Source organism: Ruditapes philippinarum, unplaced genomic scaffold, assembly GCF_026571515.1.
Source record: "Ruditapes philippinarum isolate M1 unplaced genomic scaffold, ASM2657151v2 ctg620_1_1_1_1, whole genome shotgun sequence".
Classification (NCBI taxonomy): Eukaryota; Metazoa; Mollusca; class Bivalvia; order Venerida; family Veneridae; genus Ruditapes; species Ruditapes philippinarum.
The window spans coordinates 241,524-263,006 of record NW_026863506.1 but is presented as its reverse complement, the minus strand read 5'-3'; the positions used below and the strand labels follow the sequence as shown (position 1 = coordinate 263,006).

Below are 21,483 nucleotides of genomic sequence, written 5' to 3'. Positions count from 1 at the left end.
AATAAGAAAGAAGAGTAATTGATCAATATGTGTATATTATTCTATATTAAGTTATGCATATACATTTTGATAGCATTAACAATAGGTTCGCTTTGATTATAAGCCGTAATACATAAATAACATACCACTACACAGACATATGATAATTATTGATTAAGATGGAAGTGAGATGCTTTACTGATCCTTTTGAAATATCTAAGCGATTTCATGACTACAACATTAACAAAAACTTTATTATATCGTATTGATTTTTTTCTCTAATTTTGTCTCTCTAGTACAGGTATATAGTGTACATCGTCATACACATATTTACTTGGATTCTCCAAATGGTTGCATATTGTGTCGGACATTAAGTTGAAAACATTGGGTTTATTATCAGAAGATAACATTTAGACGTATTTTTCGTATTTTAATCTGAGACAACGTAGGATTCGGCTATTATAAGAGGAATGAATTCGTGTATTTACGAATATGTATAATCATTCATCATTTTCTATGAAGTTAAGGCGTTTCATATATCTGGATATTGGTATGTAATTTAAAAGTGGGAAGATTATTTGAAAGATCATAACAAACGGAGTAAGATGAATTAATGTCTCACTTTTGACATTTAATCAATGAACGGGCCGCTAAATACCATCAAACTGTCCCAGATGAAAAGGAAATAACTAGTTATCACATATCTCTTTAGAATATAGAGGAAAAGCACATAAGAAACTTTTTTGGAAAATAGTTATTTCTACATATCTCCTTCGTAAAGATCTCTTTAAATACTGAACGCAATATTGTTTTTGTTGGTTTTAATTTGACTGGTTTGCCGAGAAAAATATAATTGGACGATTGTTTTATCATATTTTTAGAACTCTTCCAAATTGTACCTATGGAAACCTATTGAAACAGAGAGCTTACAAAATTTCCCACAGAGTTGCTAACCTTTATATATTTTATTTGTATTTATTATACTGTTCTTGTATTATACTCTAGCTAGTCAAAAATAATCAAAAGTAAATTTCATTAGATCAGACACATCTGTACGGTTTACTGCTGAGTCAACTTGTCTCTGTTTCCGTATTTGCTTTGTTTATACCTTAATTTACAAATATTTCATTGTATCTGTCTATGTTGTCTGACATTTTCACCTGCTCAATGATTTATATTTTCAAAAAGACGCACCAGTATCTTAGATACCGATTATACCATACATACATATTTTCAATGTCTATTTCATAAACTCAGAAGTGATAATAATGGATGATAAAACACACACACACATTAACATGTCTTCAAGTGAATAGATCAGCAATTATTTCATAAATATTTTATTCTTTAAGGTGAAATACATTGTCCATTGAATGACATTAACGTTATTTATATGCTTTATGTTCTATTACCTTATTAGATTTCTCACAGATGTAATAATACTATATACTATAATACTATATTTGATAAATTGGTTACTAATGGACTCTCATTTTACATTTATGCTGAAACAATCTAAGTGAATGATGGAGTTTGTACTCAATATGATGTCATTTAAGAAGAATAGGATAATATTTCTCTTAGGCGAACATGTCTAACAGTTCCTTGGTTACTAGCAGTTTGCAGTCACAGTTTAAATTGATTTCTAACCATGCAATACAGAGAGTAGAAATTGCCTACTTGAAATTTTATACGATCTTAATAGCGTTACTAATTTTAAACAAATAAATATTAAGAAGAAAATAAACACACTAATTAGGAAATGCAACACTGTTTTAAATGATTTCGAATTGAATTTCACTACGCCGGCTTCACAAAACTTACATAGAAAAACAATATGTAAAATGTCAAGCAAATCTGTATAAACTTCTCACCTTGTTACTCATTTAATTTTTGTTGTTTTTGGTGTTTGCTTTATGTCAATGTATATAGTAATTCTGTCTGACATGGTCACCTGCTCTTTGATTTATATGATGGAAGATGATTATTGTTTCCCGAAAAGAATTACCAGAATTTTGTTCATGTCGAGGACAATCAGATATAATAATTAAATAATTTAATAGGAGAGTATGGGGATAATCAAGATATTTCTTGGTCAAATGTTGTAACAACAAACCATGTCTTGTTCAGGTGATTAGCTGATACGCCTGAAAAAAGTAACACAAGATACTTTTCTCTTCTTCAATGTCACTCATAGATGAGTAGATGTGGTATAATAGTGTTGCAAGTGTTTCTGCTTTAATTGATCATGGTAACACACAAAGGTTCAAGAGGAGAACTAAAGTCGTAATTATGACAAGCCGCCCGCCTCTACAATTCTCATTTCACCACCTACAAATCATTGAACAAATGCTAATGTACTAATTCTCAATGAACCTATACAAAACTATGTCTTTTAAAATACAATTATCTCGTTGGTAGAAACCTCTCCATAAATATTTTAACAATAAAGGTGTGTAACAATGTCAATTGAGTGACAATAATGTTGTTTAATAGATATTACTGAGAGGATTCTTTTTTCTTATTTGTCAACATTTGTCCTCATTTGTTAGCAATTAAGATACTGGTTTTGACAAATTAGTTTCTGATCTCACCTAGGAATAGTTTGGTTCATGTCATTGTACATAAAAGCATTGACGGTTGGGAACATTGACCTAGTAGTAACGACATTTCCTCTTAATTGAGAGACCCCTTCTGGTGTCACGACCATGTATCGTTTTAGCTGTTTAGTACCAGGAAGCAGACTCGAGTGTTTTTTCAAATACGCTTCACATTTACATTTGAGCTTTAATCAAAACATTGAAAGCATTCATATAAATATATAGAATGATATTACTAATTAAAGCATTTTGTTCTCAAAGTACGAGTACATCGCAGATTGCCATTGACGACAACGCTGTTGATTTTTGTGTTCATAGAGATCCATCCCCAAATTATGATCTATACCCTTTTACAGTTCTTTGTTACATGTGGACTTTCTTGCTAGATGTCGTGCATCTTGTGAAGTCGGAAAATCCAACTTTCAAGTTCAATTGGTAATAACTTCATTATAGTTGATCAAAATGCAATAAAAAGTTTAACCTGTTTATTGCAAAATTAGTATGCTACTGATTATCACATATATAAAATAAGATCTGTTTACAGTTAAAAAATATCACTTTTTCATAGACATGCTTATGGTGTAATGTTAACATTTAGTGCGTCTGTATGCTATATTTATATTATGCAACTACTGCGACGTCACAATATATGCAAGGTCTCGCAAACTATCTTTTTTTTCAGAATGGAAAGAGCTGATCGGCTTTGTGATAAAAGGCGTCTAGAGATTCTTACGATCAGCTGACCCATCTCGTTTCTGTATTGATATTTTCAACATGTTCTATGTTGTTGCTATTTGAATAGTGAATATGGATTGAATTTATCCTTATGTGTGCGTAGACATGATTAAAGTTCCTGTACTTTAATCAGGTATGCTTGTAACTGAAAAAATTAGTGTCGACATGTTTGCACGACAGAGAGTACACTCAATATCTAAAACAAAACAAAATTAATATGGCTTAGACCTTTTGAAACAATACATTTAAAAAAGAGAACAAGGGGAAAATGTTTCTAAATGTATGATAATATTTGCATAATTAAAGCACAACTTTATGGTTTATTTATGATCATTCATCATTTTATTTACAAAATAAAATGAATAAAACACATTACATTGAGGTAAATATTATGATCAACAACGTTTGTTTCACCCGGTGATCGGTGCCTGTCCTTGACGATGAAAGTAATAGAGTGGTTGATTATGGCCTTCACTCAAAGTGTAGTAACCGGAGCCATTAGGCTCAAAACACACAGACTCCCCTTGTTGCTCCCAGTGATGTGGAATCTCTACGGGTGGTTTCTTTAGCTGCTCCGAGTAATCGCCGTTAGGGACGTACCAATAATATACGTGGCCGTATGCTTTTATCAGAACCTGAGAAAAAGACAAGTTTGTTTTTAAATATGTTCTCCAACGTATGTTTAAATACTTACTCCGATATGTAGCCACAGAAAATAGAAAAATTTAATCTTATATGTTGGGTTGGCGTATTCAGATTTTTTTTTAATATATACCTGAATTTCGTCACTCCCACTCTTTTCAATTGTATAACAACCTCATATTATTAACTTGAACCGGTATATTACTTATACATATATTTTTATAAAAATTGTAACATCACTTAGTGTTGTTAATTCGTTGATTAATTATTTCTTTGGAAGCTCGGGTCTTTGACTTTCACGTAACAAAGCAATTATACTCATGCTCTTTTAAATGAGCACGAGTATCATTCAACAGCCAAACATGTTACGCTATGAAACATTGTACTTTACCTCGTGACCACTTGGAGATATATCACCACCTACAGGGTTATATGAACGTGACGTAATTGTCATATAAACACCGTTACTGACGTAGTCGCGTCGACCAGTTCCCCATGCGTAGCTAGGTAGATGTACAAACTTTGGATGATGACCGGCGCTTACTTTCGACACAACATACACTTCTCCATGATTGTCAACCATAACAGTTTCACAGTCATGTTGGTCCCAACTACAGAAATATAACAGTTTTTTTTTTTCGTGTAAAAATCTTACTTGTAAGGCGGCACAATATTGATTTAAAAAGACAAAAACGTCCAAGAGTTGATTTAATTGTTACACCAAGCGTTATTTGAAATGAGTGAAGCGGCAATGTTTTATCAACTTTTCCATTAGACTTATTTTGCAAACATATCGTGGATTATTTAATGACACGTACACAAATGGTTGCGCTGCCAAAGGCTGAGACTATTTCTGACGTTTATATGTTTTCATATGAAATTTAGAACAATCGTCGGGTATTTAGAATAACAGGTGATAAATGTGGGTTTCGAAAGATGTTGCCAGAGACTCGTTAAATTTCATGAACGTAGCTCTTCCTTAATGAATGTTATTTATCTAATACATTCATTATATTTATTCATCAACAAGGCCAACAACAAAGAAGTCACCTGAATTTCAATGTAGAATCTAACGACACATGCTGGTCGCCTAAATGCGAGGGTTCTCTGATCCGGTAAATTGTATTCTCGTCACCACCAGCATTTCCGCCGGTGTCGGCAATATATATACAATGTCCAGAACCTCCAGCGCATGGTCCACAGGCGATGTCTTCCCAATCACGTGAGTGTGCACCGTCAATCGTAATAGTTCCGAGACGATGTCCGTTCTCCGCACTGAATTTATATTAAACTAAAAGTATTAAATTTCATGAAAGGATTCTTCGTGAATTAAATTTTCGTAAAGACAAGCTTCGATAGAATATTGTTTGTATTTAAACACTATGTTAATGCTACAAAATATGACATCTACAGAATAAGAATTGCTTGGATTTGAATCTTTTGCTACCAGTTAAACAAAAATCTTTAATCTAATTTGGCATAACTGTGAATTAAGTTATTACATTGATGTTTATGTGCGAGAGCGATATTATACATGTTTATTCCTTCATCATTTAGCTCACCTAAAGGCAAATATTCTGTGGGTATCACCAGAGTCATTATGCGTGTAAATGACATTTTTATGTACCCTGCTTGCGCAGATACCGGAAGCCTCGTTAATGGAACTACTTGTAATATGTGTTACAGCCCTTCCATTGTCAAAATGTGGAACTGCAAAAAAATATTTTTTAATTAGCGAATATGGGATACATTTTTCTAAGAGGAGACAATCGAGAAAAACGGAAAAGGGGAAAGGGGGAAGTATCTTGAGAGCACAAGAAACAATAGCAAATGGGTGAGTTAACTATCTGTCTTAAGAGTTCTGAAATGTGTAACATTTCTCACGCACCCTCCCCCTAAACACTAAATTTGGCAGTATTTTCATCTTCAAAATTATACGCTGGTATTCCAAAGAACAAACGGTAAATTTTCTTCATCATAAAGACATTCCAAAACAAATGGATGAAACAGATTTAATTATGAAGAGTAAATATCATGTTTAAATTAATGAAAAATCTGCGTAACAGTAGTAATGTAAATGATAATGAAGTTTGTGTCCCCATGGCCGAGTTCTTAAGGTCACTGACCTCGAATTATTAACCCATTACCAATGCGAGTTCACATCACGTCAATAACTTTGGATATCGTTCGTGTCATGAAGATAGATAACGATGGTCTATGGTTCTTGTTAGGCGCCTTAAATAATTCATGAACGGGCATCAAATGTCTTCCTCCACTTGTAAAGTTGGAAAAAGTCTGGAAAAAAAAGTGATCCCTCGGAAGCATTAAAAAGACACAATTACAGTAAAAATGCAGACTCTGTTTGATTGAGTCTATAAATGAGTGATAATGTAAAAGTGCAACATCCCTCACGCCCCTAGCACTGGCTTGAGCGGTCCTCAATTTCCGACTTAAAACGTGTTGCAATCAATGGAAAGTCGCCGGCATATGACATTTATTTTGTCAGACTTAAAACCCAGCAAAGTAATGAATAATTACAAGAAAAGAAAGAGACAAACCATATCGCCTGAAAACAGAATTGCATAAAACTGTTGATTGTATAGCCAAAAATACAACTAATAGATGCAACATGATTATACGATTCCCGTCTGTGACATAAAGAAAATGCCACTTGCTTCGTTCTTATCTATAATTATATCAGGATTGAGTTCATCATCAACGATTGTGGTAACATTACGTGTCTAGACGCCATTATCTTTTTTATCTCCTTAAACGAGCTATTTACTGACCTTTCTACGAAAGCGCAGCAGTGACATGTTGCAAATATTCCCTTATTATCTCGTGGCTCACATAAGATTTAATAATTTATAGAAAGTAAGGAAAGAACCTAAATAACGTTACAAATGTACCATTTGACCAAAATATTAATAGAAAAAATAAAGTATCAAGGCTGATCGTTTAAAGAGTAAAACATTTTGGGGAACAAGCATTTCTGTTGTGTGTTTGTTTCTGTTGATGTTTTTTCGGTAAATTGATTGACAAATTTTGTATTGCGTTTAATATGATACTTGGGTTTACATGTATATAGTTTTAATAGCATTCAAGGTGCATCAAGTGTGTTTTGTTGAAATAAGTTTATTTTGATTTGTATTATTGTAGCAGCATAGTATCATTCAAAGTTATTATCACGTGCTCTTTTTATATAACATTTACTTATTGATTATTTCGTTAGTACGATCAAGACAAATTTCTTGTCCACTTCTTAATGAAAAATAATTTTAAAAAACACAACAAAAACAACAGATTCTGGCATTAAAATGTTGTGTCTTTATTTAGAAGTGATATATTGGGGAAACTAATTCAGCTCAGTTTCCGTAGTAACGACGCTCTAGACAATATAACAAGATTTTTCATCGGGTGATATCAATATTATATAAAGAATCAACATAAGAATATATTGCTTTATTTGATATAGGGTTAGAACTCGTTTTTACGCAATCCGGCAGGTGTCATTTCCAATGTCATTACCTTTGACTAGAAATATTTTACCAGGCAAAGATAAATTTGGTATAGAGTTAAAGTACATGCATAGTAATGGATTAAGATATACGAGGGAGTGTTGCACAAAAAGAAAAGAGTACTAAAAACATGGCAGCTTCATATTCTATTTAATCTGAAATATATTTTATATGTTTCTGTATACTGAGTTTAAATATCAAATCTTGAATTTGTGATGTTAAATTGTTGAAGTTCAAAACATCAATTCATGGGGTTGAATTCATGAAGTTGAATTTGTGAATTCGTGAAGTTGAAATCGTTAATTCATGAAGTTAAAATCGTAAATTCCATACGTTGAAAACTTTAATTCACGAAGCTTTACTATAATTGTGAATTCTCACTATGATTTCGGGAGTTCATAAAGTTGAAATGTCCCTACCAGTCTTTCGTACTGGCTCAACAATTTTCTCTTTGACGTCATCCCAAAAACAGGAATTCTGTCAGATTTCATATACTTTGACCTTCTGGTGCAAGATTATATCTGCCACAAAAAGATAATATCTTTAAAATTATTTAAAATTTTATGTGTGAACTTGTTTGTCAAATGTTTTATCTCTCATTATGGATATCTTTATGTTAAAAACTCATTCAAGACTTGTCGGGCTACCACTTAAATTTTAAAAACACTATCAAATATAAAATATTAATATATGCATCACTGTTATACATATTTAGTAAATTTACAATCTACTTAAAACAGTAGAAAGTATTTTAGGTTATTACCAAATATGCCGTTTTGAGTGTAGTGGGCGAAAGTTTCTTATATTGCCCATACGTGTAATAACAACTTGATTGGTCAAGCAATGCCCTTTGCTCGAGAAAACTTCCTGGTATTCACGTGTTTCTTGTGTACGTGGATGTCACACTCCACGCAATCACATAGCTTAGAATGAAATCGAAAATCCCCTTTTGAGTGCCACTTCATACCAAAAGCAAGTAGGTAGGTAGGTAACGCAGCGTAAAGTATGTTTTTGGTTTTCTAACCTTGAGATTTCTTACAGCAAGTACCAATTTGCACAAAGCATATGTAATAAGTCGGTAACTAGTCTGCAGACACTTTAGCAATTAGAATGTTCAAAGTATTTGTCATTGAAATTATGCATTTGTCATGAGATGAAATAGACCAAGCTAACATATTAGAAAAAATGTTACATGAGTGTATGCCCTAGTGGGTTTCTCCTTTATTAGGGCATATATTTGATGAAATATTTTAGATATGCGTTTGATTATTAGCTCTGTGTTTTAATGAAAGTCTTTGGGATTCCCATTCTTTTTGTGTGGAGGATATTTACATGTCTCTTTGTCGGAGAATTTTTTTTCTATTTCTGAATGCATGCTTTCATGTCATTCAAGAGCTTGTTTACTTTTAATTGACTCTGGAATAAATACTGTCAGGAAACGATGCATTTTCTAATGATTTTTTTCGAGTTATTTTCATGCTTTATATGTGAGAATCTGTTTAATTTTGAATAAATGCATTCAGGTTATTCACGTGAGTTTTGATTTCGTGTCGTTCGTGTGCTTGAAATAGTATCCGGAATAAGCACTATCCGGAAACGCTTCCTATTTTATCGTCTCCGCCATGAGACTGTCGCCGGAAATGACTAAAAAAGCAGCAATAATCAATTGACTACGTAAACAATGAAGCAAGATTCTTTAGTAAAAAATTTCTTAGACACATTCTTACATCAGTTGCTTCCAAGTGAATTAAATGATAAATATACAAAACATTATGGATTGAAAATAAAATACATTTCTTGCCAGTTTTCAAGGCCACATTGTTAACTTATATCGATCGAAATATTTTTTTTTAGCCTAAACCCATATTTATGCCCCCACTTCGAAGAAGAGGGGGTATATTGCTTTGCACTTGTCGGTCCGTCGGTGCGTCGGTCCGTAGACCAAATGGTTTCGGAGTGATAACTAAAGAACCCTTAGGCTTAGGAACTTCAAACTTGGTATGGTGATTGGTCATGATCAGTAGATGACCCCTATTGATTTTAGGGTCAAGAGGTCAAAGGTCAAGGTCACATTGACCTTGTAAGCAAAAACGGTTTCCGATCAATAACTAAAGAACCCTTAGGCCTAGGAACTTCAAACTTGGTATGGTGATTGGTCATGATCAGTAGATGAGCCCTGTTGATTTTGGGGTCAAGGGGTCAAAGGTCAAGGTCACATTGACCTTGTAAGCAAAAACAGTTTCCGATCAATAACTAAAGAACCCTTAGGCCTAGGAACTTCAAACTTGGTATGGTGATTGGTCATGATCAGTAGATGACCCTTATTGATTTTGGGGTCAAGGGGTCAAAGGTCAAGGTCACATTGACCTTGTAGGTAAAAAATGGTTTCCGATCAATAACTTAAGAACCCTTAGGCCTAGGAACTTCAAACTTGGTATGGTGATTGGTCATGACCAGCAGATGACCCCTATTGATTTGGGGTCAAGGGGTCAAAGGTCAAGGTCACATTGACCTTGTAGGTAAAAACGGTTTCCGATTAATTAACTAAAAACGCTTTAGCCTAGGAACTTCAAACTTTGTATGATGATTGGTCGTGACCAGCAGATGACCCCTATTGAGTTTTGGGTCAAGGGTTCAAAGGTCAAGGTCACATTGACCTTGTAGTTAAAAACAGTTTCTGATCAATAACTAAAGAACGCTTAGGCCTAGGAACTTCAAACTTGGTATTTTGATTGGTCATGACCAGCAGATGACCCCTATTGATGTTTGGTCAAGGGGGTCAAAGTTCAAGGTCACATTGACCTTGTAGGTAAAAACGGTAATCCAATAACTAGAGAATGCTTTAGGCCTAGGAACTTCAAACTTGGTATGATGATTGGTCATGACCAGCAGATGACTCCTATTGATTTTTGGGGTCAAGGGGTCAAAGGTCAAGGTCACATTGACCTTGTAGGTAAAAACGGTTTCCAATCAATAACTAAAGAACGCTTAGGCCTAGAAACTTCATACTTGGTAGGATGATTGGTCACTGCCAGTAGATGACCTATTGATTTTGGGGTTCAAGGGGGGGTCAACAACTTGGCTGTCATTAATGAGGCCTACATGATTCAGAAAAATTTATGCATATATTATTTGGTAAGATTTGTAATAACTTAAATTGCTGACACAAAACTATAGGGTCAACAATAATTATTACCTTGTGAGCTAGTCATGACCAGTAGATACTAGATAACCCTTATTAGATTTTTTGTTCACTGGGTCAGAAGTCAAGCATAATAACCTGATCACATGACTAATTGGCTGCCGACAGGGGGCATACATGTTTTACAAACATATCTTGTTTAATTTAGAATTATATACATGTAATTATGAAGAAATGAAAACAGCTAAAATTTAGCATTATAAAAAGTAGTTTGCTTTTTACAAACTTTGACACATTTCCAGAAAGTTAAGAAATTCTTTACATCCTACAACAAATAATGATTGGGTAAGACGTAAGAGTAGGGAACAGTTGCTTAGAATGAACTTTATTTGGTTAGAATTGAAGAAATGAAATATAAGCAGTTTTTATGCCCCCGGGCATATAGTAATTGAACCGCCCGTCTGTCCCTCTGTCCGTACGAGGTTAACCTAGAACGGCAAGTTGGATTTTCCTTAAGTTCTACCTGTACCAATGGCTTCTAATGTTACACACTTACTAATCAATACAAAGTACATGATCTGGGCAAGTTACATAACTCTGGCTTTCATATTTACCAAGTTATTGCCCTTTTCAGCACTTAGAAAATGAATAATGGTTAACCTAAAACGGCAAGTTGGAAATATCTTAAGTTCTATATACTAATGGCTTTATAATTTCCACACTTACTTATCAATACAAAGTACATGATATTGCCAAGTTATATAACTGTGTCATCCATATTTCCCAGTTATTTCACTTTTTTCACTTTGAAAATAGGGCCTTGTCTGGTTAACCTATTTCGGCAAGTTGGATTTTTCTTAAATTTCTCCTAATTGCTTAATTTCTTTAATGATATCTTTCATATTTAGTAGGTGGATACCTTTGATGGTCCTTTAATTTTTTGCGGAGTAAGCGGTCTCTAGGGTCAAGGTCACTGGTTTGAAAAATAAATATAAACATTTTTGCCCATACAGCCTTTATTTTTTAGTTGATGTCTTAGTTTAATACAAACATGCCAAGGGAGGTCCTCCTTCTTTGGGTGTAGTAAGGTGTCATTTGGGTCAAGGTCAATGTTACCAATGTCAAGGTCACCAATGTTTAAAATAGATTTTTACATTTTTACAGGTGTATTGACCTTATTCTATAGACAGATGTTATTTATAATTGATAGAAACATAAACTTTGATGGAGTTAATGGTCAGTTGGGTCAAGGTCACCAGTGCTAAAAATAAGATTTTTACACATTTGCTCATACAGCCTTTATTAAGTGACAGATATATTTTATATTTGGTAGGAAGATAACTTACATGGTACTCATTCCTTTTTGATTGGGGTAAGGGATCAGTGGGGTCAAGGTCACATGTGTTAAAAATAGATTTTTACACTTTTGCCAATACAGCTTTTATTTATTGACAGATGTATTTCATATTTGGAAGGAAGATAACTTGCATGGTATTCTTCCTTTGGATGGAGTAAGGGGTCAGTTGGGTCAAGGTCACCAGTGCTAAAAATAGATTTTTACACTTTTGCCCATACAGCCTTTATTTATTGACAGATGTATTTCATATTTGGTAGGAAGATAACTTACATGGTATTCTTCTTTTGGATAGAGTTAGGGGTCAGTTTGGTCAAGGTCACAAGTGCTCAAAATAGATTTTTTCACTTTTGCCCATACAGCCTTTATTTAATGACAGATGTATTTCATATTTGGTAGGAAGATAACTTGCATGAAGTTGAATATTTAAGTGACCAATCATCCTACCAAGTATGAATAAGTCAGAGCAATGACTTGGCAACTTATATTTTTCACAATTACAAAATGCCATGACTTTGTCAAGCTATATAACTTGTGTTTACAATTGTTTGGCAATTTTTCTGTCTATAACTGAGTGAATGGGTAAACATTTTTTGAAATATTGCTACTGACAAGAATCTGAGCCGGGGGCATTTGTGTTTAACAAACACGTTCTTGTTATAAAGGAGCTCGTATATATAAGGAAAAAGTCAGAATCAACTGGAAAAGTCAGAAACAACTGACAACCGCCTCCGTGGTCGATGACTACTAATCCAATTACCTCTCTGGCGTGGGTTCGATCCCCGGGAGATGCTTTGGTAGTTTAGCGCGGAGGAAGGTAGTCTAGTACTGGTGTAACTCTCCAGGAACGATGGTTAGGAAACTACCCGCCTATATGACTGAAATACTGTTTGGAAAAGGCGTAAAATGAAACAAACAAACAGAATCAACTGATCCAGATTTTGTTTACTCTGATAAAAACTGCCAATATCCACGACAAAAATAATTTGAGATGAGATATGGAATACCGATGCAAAACTAGAAAACAAAAAAAAAACATCTATGAAATATGGGTCAATGTTAAGATTTTAATTTAGAGTACTTCTTTAAAAACAGTCTTTATTGCTAAATAACCGCCAACTTTTATTACATGCTTTTCGGTGGTTTATAGAAATATATCAGTGATATAAAACTGGTAATTTCACTGTTTGAAACAGTGAAATTACCACTTTGATAATTTCACTGTTTTGAATTTAAGCCCCTTACGTTGTTTCAGTGAAATACCAGCGTGCACAGTACTGGGTACCAACTTAATGACGTGACGTCGTAAATGACGTCACGTTGTATTATTATTTGGCGCGCTTTTCATTTAGTATTAGGTTAAATGTCTTTTTAAAACGCTTCTGTGCATGTAATAAAAAGAAAATTTGTTTAGTTTAGTGTAAGATTGAAATATATTTCACCTTGTGAACACCAAAAGTTCATATTTCACTCGTGGCTGCGCCACTCGTGAAATATTCCTTTTGGTGCTCACTCGGTTAAATATATATTCCGATCTTACACTGAACTAAACAAATATCCTCTATATATCATTTAAAGAAGCACGCCTCCAGATTTATGCTATTTTTCATGGACATTTTTGAAATAAGTAAAACGTATAATAATGTGTAGTGACCAAAAGGAAGCAATTTACACATAATTACTTGCACTTACAACTCACGTAAATTACTAAAATGAGGTAAAAATGTGCAAAAAAGCCCTTACTGCGTTAGTAACGCAGTAGAAATATAGTCATAATATTGAAAAAAATCAGTCATTAACCACATATAACATGTCAATTATTACTTGAATCTTTAACATTTTTACATTCCTAAAGTCTAAGTTATATTTTTTTTAAGTTTGATATTATTGAAATATTTTGGATTATCTAGAGGCATGTAGCTTTAAAGTCTATTTTTACGCTTTTCGTATCAAATATTAAACTAGCTTACGGAATGTCGGTGTCTACTCATTTACCCGTTCGTGACTGAAATAATGCACAGTTGGGGCACTTAGAGTTGTGCACATATTGCTTGCTTTAATATCTTATATACGTGTATGTGCAAAGGTAAAAACGCTTCAGTTAACGGGAAATGATGTTATTCTTATTTATGATAAGCTCCAGTTTCCTACTTTTATAGTTGTTAAAGTTGTATTTAGAAATAAACGGATTTCAAAACAAAAGTAAGCAAGTTATATACACAGACGCACAGCCTTAATTCATTATACTGCTGTGCAGTAGATACGAGTATTCGGTTCCTATTTGAGAATGTTCAGTCAACGATCATTATTCTTTTTCTTTTATTATTTCTCGTATTTTAAGCGTGCTACATAAATAACATATAAATTTAGTATTATTGGCTCTGTACAAACATGTTAAGTGTCAATTTTGTCGTACAAATAACACCATACTCGTGATTTATGACCCATTATCTAGAGATAAAACCGAGTTTTCCACTCTTAAGTGATTTTCGATTATGTATGTGTCTGGGATTCGAATAAACACTTACTGGGAGATATTATTCGCACAATTAACCACAAATGACTTATTCGCTTTGACGTTGCTTTACACATACAGTAGGTACATGCAACCGACTAGACATTCTTAGATTATGTGAGACATCATTGAGCTCTTATTTAAAGGCGCATTAAACCTAAAACTGATATCATATTTTTTTTTTCGAAAACATTTCAAGGTTTGGTGCCCTTTAGAGTTGTAAAAATTTACTCATTGGCCATATAGCTGAACAATGTTTTGTTTCGTTTGAGTGTTGCATGTTCTTAAGCTGTAGAATTAGTATTTTTGAAGTCAAAATACCATTTTGCAACCTTTATCACAAGTTATTTGCCATTGAACGTTGTTTTCGTCAGGAACGTAGTGTCTCAGAGTATCTCAGAGTTGTTATAGATCCATTTTTACAATATGTTTACCTTTGCTACAAATGAATAAAATCAATCATTTCTAAGGCAAAATTGGCCTTTAAGATTGAATAAAGTTTTTTTATTAATAAATGTGCATTAATTATCCGACAAGGGAAGTATGAGGTACTCTTTTGTAGAAGTAAAGCGGTCGATTGGCCCCCTCTCCAAGCGTGTAGTAGCCACGAACATTCGGGTCCCAGGCAATACTTTCTCCTTGCCGCTCATAGTCATGATCAAACGGAAGTTGAAAAGGGGTACCAGTCATATGTTTAAGATAATCGCCGTCAGGGACGTAATAGTAATTAACGGCGTAGATGGTTTTTATCAACACCTAAACATAAAAGAATGTAGAGAATGAATAACAAGTAAATAAAAATTCAGAAGTTCGAAACAAACCTATTGGCATAGTATATTTCTATATTGTAATATTAAAAACGGGATTTCAATCTATTATGCCTCTGTTTTAAACAAGTTGCGAAAATGCATTTCTCTAATTTGCGTTTGATTGCAAATTCTAATAATTGACAGGGTAATATGTTTTTAGTTGAAACAAACAAAGAAACAAACGTATTATAAACTGTACTGAGGCAATGTCAAATATTATTTAAATTTGAAATAATCTTTACCTCATATCCCGTGGGAGATATGTCCCCACCGACGGGATCGTTGCGGCTACTGTGAATGCCGTTCAGATGTATACCACCACTCACTGACGCCGTGTGGGATGAACCCCAGGCACTTGATGGTAATTTAACCATTCTGCCATGTCCACCATCCACCTTAGACACAATATACACTTCCGCTTTGGGGTCGACCATTACTGTCTCACAATTCTGCTCGCTCCACCTACATAATATGAAATCGCATTATTGCTTAAATATACATCTTGACGAAGGTGAATTTCGTCTATAACAATTGTAAAATCTGCGATAGATGCATAGTATACCCGCATTAGCTATAAAGGTAGTACTACGTCAACAAATTAGTAAAAATAAGGACTTCATAGAATAAACTGTCATCCTGTACAATTTTCGTAAAAGCTTACGCAACCCTGTTCCAGTTCCTTCCCCGTGCCCCATGTGTACCGTTCCTGGTTAACTAAATATTGTGGTTACCGCGGGCGGAGGAGAATAATGTGGCGGAGGTGCTCCTGTTGATCGTCGCTCTCATAGTTTACATTAAATTTACTATGATATCATACGATACAATATCATTTCCATGACCTGATAAAGTGCATGGAACTTATTATTCTTACTTTTTCGAACTATTTCATATCTCATATTAAGGTTGGAGATTAACTGAACAAATTACCTGAACTTTAACATGGAGTCGAGATCTACAGTGATATGAGAATGAAGCTTTTCTGGTTCTTTAATCCTGTAGATGATATTTGCGGCGTCATGAACATTGCCTCCAGTATCAGCTATGTAGATACAATAATCACCATGGCTTCTGTCACATGGCCCACATGCTATATCTTCCCAATCTTTGTTGACTGCATGATTTATTGTGATTTTCGAAACTTCTCGACCGGAAGTGACGTCAATAGCGTAAATACTGTGAGTATGGTCACCTGAATCGTTGTGAGTGTATATTATGTTCGGATGAATACGACTTGCGCATATACCGGAAGCTTCTCTAACGTCGTTCGTGTGAATAGTCGAAATTGGTTTTCCTTTTTCAAATTGTGGAGCTGAAATATCAGGAACTTCCGGTTAGCCTCAGCTTAAAGCTCAATCTACAGAAAAGGAACATAAGTTACTATCCTGGCTTTAAAAAGACACAAATTTTAAGGATCGACCATTTTGTTAAATCAATGCACCAAACCTAGGAATAAATTAGCGGAAGATCGGTATTCAAGTACCAACATGACTTGTGCCTGTAGTAATGCATAAATGGGCAAACGTGGTCTCCCTTTCACAAGCACAATTTGTACGATGCTGTATGGCATATACATTGTCACTCTTACCTAAAACCTAACCCTATTGAGAAAATTTCAATGAAATGGCACTTACTGTAACTTCTTGACAAGCTGTGTTGCTCGGAAAGAACAGAAAATACGACAATTAGGTATAAAACTGAGCATATTAGGCTCAGTGACGCCATGATGATGACCTTATCTGACCGCTTTATATCTTCGTGATAAGCCAAACACTCAACTTCGCTTTCATGACACACTTTTGCTTAATTTAGACCTTTGGTCCTGATATAACTGGTAATAACTAGAATAACAACACATAAATCTTCACATTATTGTGGGGAAGACATATTTTTAAGAAGAAAAACATTTAAAATGTACAAATGCCCCAGTTGTTCATTTATCTATACAATGTACACTGAGATTCAATGCGTTAATTATACTTTGATAAAGACTAGAGCTTGTTTAGAATAGAGTCTGTGTATATTTGAATAATATACCGTAATGTTTCTATTTAAAAAAAAAAAATCAACAACAAATGACTGAATTGCGTGTACAATAATATCCATTCATCGAGAACTTTTGTAGCTAGAGTTCACTTAACCTTGAAAATTAAAGCTTCTGGACGCAAAATGAAAATAGGAATTTTAAATAATCAAGCCGAGGGAGATATAATGTAGTTACAGGAAAGTCAAAGTTTTAAACACAGTAACCATTGTATATCTAAGGAAATGCATCAGAATAATAATAATAATAATTATGATGATAATAATAATAATAAGACGAAGTTTCGTCAAAAAAATCGTACAACTCTCAGGGCGTGCCGCTTTAAAACCAATATGATATGATGCAGTATATTGTTAGGATGCCTTTATTTCATGCTTCCTTTCAAAATATTCTATCAATAATGCAGTTAATTTCCTGTCAATTTTGTGCAAGTCTTTGATCAAATAAAACATAAATTGACAAAACGTGTTAGCATACATTTTTTCCTGTCTATTACATTATCGTAACAATTATCATCCCCCGACTTGACGTGATACATAGAATCTGATTCAATTAATCCGTCTGCACGATGTTCCCGTGCATTCTCAGTATGCGTATGATCTTTACTTACACAACGGAAAAAGTTACTTTCACAATCGCATATTTACTCTTTATCATTAAATAATTAAGAAATCATATAAGTTTGTTATAAGAAGGCGTAGTAGATTCTAAGTGGTCTCAAAAGTAAGCGAGCCATACTTGCAAGTATGTTTGGCATAAGGCAGACATATTTGGCAAAAAAAAAACAAAGTATACATTTTTCATAAATTTCCTGAACACGTTTTCTACAGAAACGTTGACAAAAAAAAATTATGCTGAATAGAAGAGGACATTTACACTCATTATATATCGAGTTATCTTAACCAAGGGAGGTTGAAAATCCGTTATTTTTTTTTATTTATAAATTTTTTTCCAAAAATTTTTTCGGGAAGGTTTGGTTTTACCTTTTTTTCCCCCAACAAAAAATTTTGGGGCATATTAAAAAAGCGATATTTCGCCATAAAGCCGGAATTAATATCCTAGTTACACATGGCTATATGGATATAAAGTTAAATTACAAAAACATGTTAATATCTGTATTTAATTCTGAAACTTACCTCCAACATACAAAAAAACAAGAACAATAAAACATAGTAAATAAAGAAAATAGCGTATGCATTCTTCAAGGGTTATTATTAAATATATACTTGTCATGTGTTTTATAATGTTGTTATTATTTATGTTAGTCTTTAAGATGCTTAAAATGAACAAAAATAAATACATTCATAAATAAATAAATAAATAATGAAAAAAAATAAATAAATAAAGTAATAAACAAACAAATAAATAAATAAACAAACAAACAAACAATTAAATAAATAAATAAATAAAACCATTGAAAACAAATTGAATTTATAAAAACCTTTTTTGTCATGTGTTTTAAAATGTTGTTATTATCTATGTTAGTCTTTTAGATGCTTAAAATAAATAAATAAAAATAAAAAAATAAATAAAAAAAAAATAAATAAATAAAAAGTAAGTAAAGTAAAGTAAAGTAAAGTAGTAAAGTAAAGTAAAGTAAAGTAAAGTAAAGTAAAGTAAAGTAAAGTAAAGTAAAGTAAAGTAAAGTAAAGTAAAGTAAAGTAATAAAACCATCGAAAGCTTATTAGATCTTATAAACATACAACATGCATGCATATACTTATACTTCTATTCAATGAACCATGTATGCACTTAAATACACGCACAAAAGGTTTCAAAAGACCACCAAATAATTTTTGCAGAACATGGTCCTATTTAATTTTTTTTTGTGTAGTTAATACCGTATGCGGTATTCGGCACGTTTAATATGTTTTAGCTGCGCAAAAAAGATAGAGAAAGAACAAAACATGTAAATAAAGAGTCCGTCAATTTTTATAGTTTTATTGCGATTATGTAATATTTTCAAAAGAAGTACGCCTTCTAGTTATATACACCATGGCCTTATTTGCCTCGCGGTCTGAAATGTCGACATAACACCATCTGGCATTGTGTACAAACAAACTTTTCTGTTCTCCAGGGCAATCTTGTTTGACAAGTAAATAAAAGGTAAAATTCGTATTACATATATTTGATATAAGACATTTGCTACACAGCATAAAAGGTGGTGGTGTTCATAAGGTAAAAATATAAGATATGATCATTGATGATTTTGAATGAGACGAAGTGAAACTACATGTTTCGCATGAATTGCGCGTTTTGAGGATACTGCCATATGCACTATATTTAGGTGTAATTCATATATTAAACACCGTACAAATAGTGTTACATGTACATATAATTCGAAGCTGTTTAAATCGTTCATTAAGTGTTATTATATTAGTGATAACATCATATCATGTATACAAAACTGTGGATATAAATACATTGTATACTAATTAGTTTACGTTGTATACATGACATATCGTTAAACGTTTATGGTTAATTTATCAACGTAATCAGTTCCGTGTAAGGTTGAAACTTTAATACCGCTTTAATAAAAAAGGATACATGTACATATTTAAAGATATTATTAGAGGGCATTGCTTTTATCTATTTACTTACGTATTCTTACATCATAACAATTTAAACATAGCAAATTCTGAAACGTTTAAGCTATAAATAAACATCGGATTTCGCGAGTTTAACATGAAGATTTAAGATGAACATTTTATTTTTATACATGTAGTTATTTGTAAGTTATTTTTGTACAGGTGATTTTCAATTCCTATAAGCAGTGTATTAAGAGTCTGGACTCGGTTTTCACGTTTACAAATCGGAAGTGATATTCAGGTACCTAAACGGATTTTCTACGGTATGCGGGGATTTATCATTATTTATATCATGACCATTTGAAAGAGATCTGGACAAGATATCGTTATTTTAAATGCGTATATAAAGCTGATAATAACGTGAAAGAAAAGTGAGGATCTATTTCATCAATTATAGATAATGACACAATCAGTAATAATTGTCTAAAAAATTGAGATGCATTGAAAACAACAATTAACCTCTGTCACTTTCAAACAGTGCATTCAATCGTATTTTCATCCAGTGAATAGAACTGAGTTGCATGACTAGTGACAAAATATAAAACTTATTCAGTTATTTTTTGAAGAGATTGCTATTGCGGTAGACATCTACTAAGAGGGATGGCGACAGAAATCGAGCTGTATGTATTGATCTAATTTTGTTCTTTTGTTTTCCTCTTATTTGTGTTCTTTATTACATGTATATGCAGATTTTTTTTGCCACCGATGACAGCAACTAGCGTATGCTATTTTAATTGTTATAGAATGATTATTCTCAGGAATTTTATGTATTTTTCCTGACGATAAAAATTGGTATTTTATCATCAAAGACAACATGTCAGACTTAGAGAGCAAGTTTAAACGCTTTTACTTTTAGATAAAAGAGAAAACACTGTTTCAATTTAAAACAGACTACCATTATTAACATGAAGTTTTGTTGATACATACAGATACGAAAATAAATCGGTTTAGCTATTGATTTTTGAAGAAAAAAAAGTTTTAATATATGAGAAGTTTTTAACACATGCAGTTCAAACAGCGATTAGGTTTACTTTATATCCAAGCTACTTTTATTGTGATAAATCATTTAAACGTAGATAAGCTTCAAACGCATGCGTCAACTCACGAGACGTACATGTATATAGACTATATGAGCCGCGTCACGACAAAACCAACATAATGCGTTTGCGACCAGCATGGATCCAGACCAGCCTGCGCATCCGCGTAGTCTGATCAGGATCCATGCTGTTCGCTTACCAACCCTTTTACAAGTCGAGAAACTGGATGCGCAGGCTGGTCTGGATACATGCTGGTCGCAAACGCACTATGTTGGTTTTGTCATGACGCGGCTCATATGTACATGTTTATTAATATTATAGCGTTCATAGATACGCAGTATTAAAGGTGGTTGTGGTGATAAAGGAATTGATTTAAAGAATTTTTCGTCTCCATGTCTGTTATAAAGACTGTTTTACGAATATATTTTCAAAGTGCATTGAATACGTAGATAGCCTGGAGATATCGCCATTTTTGACGTTATCTTTTTCTTAAAGCAGATCAGTATAAGAAAAGACAAACAAA

General features: G+C 33.2%; 3 protein-coding genes across 9 annotated transcripts in view; 1 reads left to right on the top strand and 2 right to left on the bottom strand.

The window, feature by feature from the left end:
* Window positions 1-21,483, top strand: part of LOC132722256 (endothelin-converting enzyme homolog) — a 138,208-nt gene that overhangs the window by 53,601 nt on the left and 63,124 nt on the right. Inside the window, exons 1-2 of one of the 7 annotated variants that reach the window (XM_060706720.1) lie at window positions 19,339-19,441; window positions 20,086-20,543. The exons of 3 other annotated variants lie outside the window; for them this stretch is intronic. In XM_060706720.1, the coding sequence (XP_060562703.1) occupies window positions 20,524-20,543 (20 nt within the window). In that variant the 5' untranslated portion in view covers window positions 19,339-19,441; window positions 20,086-20,523. Of the gene's footprint in view, window positions 1-19,338; window positions 19,442-19,570; window positions 20,544-21,483 lie in introns of those variants that run through there. 3 more of the 7 variants (XM_060706718.1, XM_060706717.1, XM_060706726.1) reach the window with 3 other exon arrangements.
* On the bottom strand, window positions 3,615-6,673 carry LOC132722252 (uncharacterized). Its single transcript, XM_060706708.1, has 5 exons — window positions 6,515-6,673; window positions 5,519-5,666; window positions 5,007-5,231; window positions 4,348-4,567; window positions 3,615-3,949 (listed from the first exon to the last, which is right to left on the bottom strand). Exons 1-5 carry the CDS (start codon window positions 6,585-6,587, stop codon window positions 3,725-3,727), a joined length of 891 nt encoding a protein of 296 aa, XP_060562691.1. The 5' UTR covers window positions 6,588-6,673; the 3' UTR covers window positions 3,615-3,724.
* Window positions 14,962-17,095, bottom strand: LOC132722251 (uncharacterized). Its single transcript, XM_060706706.1, has 4 exons — window positions 16,926-17,095; window positions 16,222-16,603; window positions 15,537-15,756; window positions 14,962-15,241 (listed from the first exon to the last, which is right to left on the bottom strand). The coding sequence occupies exons 1-4, from the start codon at window positions 17,014-17,016 to the stop codon at window positions 15,011-15,013; spliced, it is 924 nt and encodes a 307-aa protein (XP_060562689.1). The 5' UTR covers window positions 17,017-17,095; the 3' UTR covers window positions 14,962-15,010.